At 44.2% G+C, this 2,364-nt stretch overlaps 1 protein-coding gene across 1 annotated transcript; it reads left to right on the forward strand.

Moving 5' to 3' along the window:
* Nucleotides 1-253: 253 nt before the first annotated feature.
* LOC147891873 (RmlC-like jelly roll fold protein) lies at nt 254-1,594 on the forward strand. Its single transcript, XM_087388749.1, has 3 exons — nt 254-523; nt 613-734; nt 878-1,594. The coding sequence occupies exons 1-3, from the start codon at nt 406-408 to the stop codon at nt 1,205-1,207; spliced, it is 570 nt and encodes a 189-aa protein (XP_087244875.1). The 5' UTR covers nt 254-405; the 3' UTR covers nt 1,208-1,594.
* Nucleotides 1,595-2,364: the final 770 nt, after the last annotated feature.

Genomic DNA, 2,364 nt, shown 5'->3' on the forward strand with positions numbered 1-2,364 from the left:
TGGAGAGGTGAGTGTGCCTGGCAGGGGGTTGTTGACTAGTCAAAGGGTGAGAGTCCTGCATAGATGTAGCTAGTCTGGACTCTGGGGTCTCCATTAATGCACAACTTTGATTGGTTCGATCGGACTCTTTCGCGCAACTACTCAGAAAATCGATCAGCCAATGACCTTAGAGCATTAATGGAGTCTCCAAACTAGCTAAGTGTGAGTCACATGTAAAAAATATTTCCTCAATTTTGTAAAATCTGCAAAATTTCAGACAATCTACTGAGATATAAGCTTAAAAATTGGTAAATTCTCAGGAAAAACCTTCAAAATTTGTTCTGTTAAGCTGCACAATCTCTCTCTTTTTGAGGTTATTTAGCTTCTTCATTCTGCTGTCCAAAGAAGTTGCTCTGTTGCCTGGCTATGGCGACCAAGCTTGTGAGCTCGCTTCAGCTCCAGCCTCATCCTGAGGGTGGCTTCTTCAAAGAAACCTTTCGGGACGACTCCGTTCACCTCTCCACTTCTTCCCTCCCTCCCCAATGTCCGTCCCCTTCCCTCCTCTCCTTGCACATTTGGCCTTCCACCTTTCTCCTTTCGCATCATCTCAGATTTGTTGCCTTCCTTCCGCAGATAAGGTGGATCGGCCGGTCAGCACCGCCATCTATTTCCTCCTCCCCAGTGGAAGCATCTCCAGACTGCATCGGATTCCTTCTGCCGAAGTTTGGCATTTTTACCTCGGGGAGCCCCTGACGGTACGCATTGCTGATTTCTGTCTCTGGTCTTATTGGGGAGAACCTCAGGACGAAGTGTAGTATGTGTTGTATCGAGATCTGTGCTGTGTGAGGTCGCAGGTAAGGTCACCAAGTTTATGGGAATGCAAATTGGATGGGCGTAGGTGATGGAGATCGACGACCAAGGCCGAGTGAAACACACGGTTCTAGGTCCGGATCTGGAAGCAGGGCAAAAGCTTCAGTACACTGTACCCCCTCTAGTGTGGTTCGGAGCTTATCCGACTAAAGACGTGGAATCCGTCTCGAACGATGGATGTACGACAGTAAAAGCTCCCGCTAGGGATGCAGAACAGCATTTCTCGCTCGTTGGCTGCACAGTGGCCCCTGCCTTCCAATTTCATGATTTCGAGATGGCCAAACGGTCCAATCTTCTCGCCTTGTTTCCTCTCGCCAAGGCGTGCATTGAGCTTCTGACGGATGCCGATAACAACTAAGGATGTTCTTTTTGTCAATACTGCAACATCTCAAATAATAGAAGAGATCTCTGATGGTTTCACAAAAATAAACCGTTGGCTTGTTTGTGGTCATCCATATCAACATAGTCGCCATCATCATCTCTGATCTGATATTTCTGTATGAAAACGGGGTAAAGTTTATGTAGCTCAGATAGCACCACAGCTCCTTTGAGAAAGTGGCTTGATCCGTTGTCCCCCTTTGGTGAATTATTTTACGATCCCTTAGTCTGTTGTGTGCAATTTCTCTGTTGCCCGCATCTTGCTACAGATAAACTAGGAGCCTGTCGTAGTCTACATGGAATTGATGTCACTGAAGTCAATCTTACTAGCTTAGGTCTTTGATTGCTAGTGCTACTATGTGGACTGTCCATAATGATGTACACTTGGCTGGATATTTGAAAGGAAGATACAGTCAAGCTGTAGTTGCATTATACTCTACAACTTCTAATCTGTGGATCCCTTCAGTTTTTCTCTTTGTGTTTGTTTGCAGCTCTTAATTAGCAGCAAATGATATTCTGTGCTTGATTAGAGCAATGGCTCAACCACTGCCACAATGGGCCTTTCCACACAGAGCTGACTAAGGGGTGTATAAATACTCTTCTGGAAAAGAACATCTGAGCCATGTTATTCCTGGTGAAGATTGTGGGTAGACATAGATGACAAGTGCAGGTTAAGGCTGCCACTAGGAAGCCATTGCACTGATATTTAGACTTACCCTTGTGCATATGTAGCACTGATCCAAGGAAACTATTGGCATACTCCTGGATATGTGTGTGTGTGTGTGTGTGTGTTCTGTCAACTTATATTCTTAGAAGAAACACATGTAAATAAGCTCAGATGCATATTTGTGTATGATGCATATTTGTGTATCTGTCACTCCTTTTTCCTTCCTTTGAAACTTTGTGCTTGTACTATTGAGAACATTGGTCTTAATCCAACAAATGAACGACAATACAAGTACATGCCAAAGTATATGCATACACAAAAGGGTAGAGCTGACTTGATAGTCAATAAGTGCACGCTTTATGATTTTGCTCTTCAGAACTTTCATCTCTTCGCCCTGTTATTATTGTATTGTTGCTGCTTTTGCAATTTATTTAACTTAGCAAATCCCTTAGGGGATGTGAGGGAGGGAT

The sequence above is a fragment of the Dipteris shenzhenensis genome, chromosome 17 (genome assembly GCF_047967505.1).
Source record: "Dipteris shenzhenensis isolate YYH24624 ecotype China chromosome 17, Dip_SZ_1.0, whole genome shotgun sequence".
NCBI lineage: Eukaryota > Viridiplantae > Streptophyta > Polypodiopsida > Gleicheniales > Dipteridaceae > Dipteris > Dipteris shenzhenensis.

Bases quoted from the DNA above. Each gene is read 5' to 3' on its own strand.
- LOC147891873 (XM_087388749.1), top strand. From the start codon at position 406: ATGGCGACCAAGCTTGTGAGCTCGCTTCAGCTCCAGCCTCATCCTGAG. The intron at 524-612 runs GTCCGTCCCCTT...TTCCTTCCGCAG, and splicing joins TTCTTCCCTCCCTCCCCAAT to ATAAGGTGGATCGGCCGGTC. The intron at 735-877 runs GTACGCATTGCT...GGATGGGCGTAG, and splicing joins ACCTCGGGGAGCCCCTGACG to GTGATGGAGATCGACGACCA.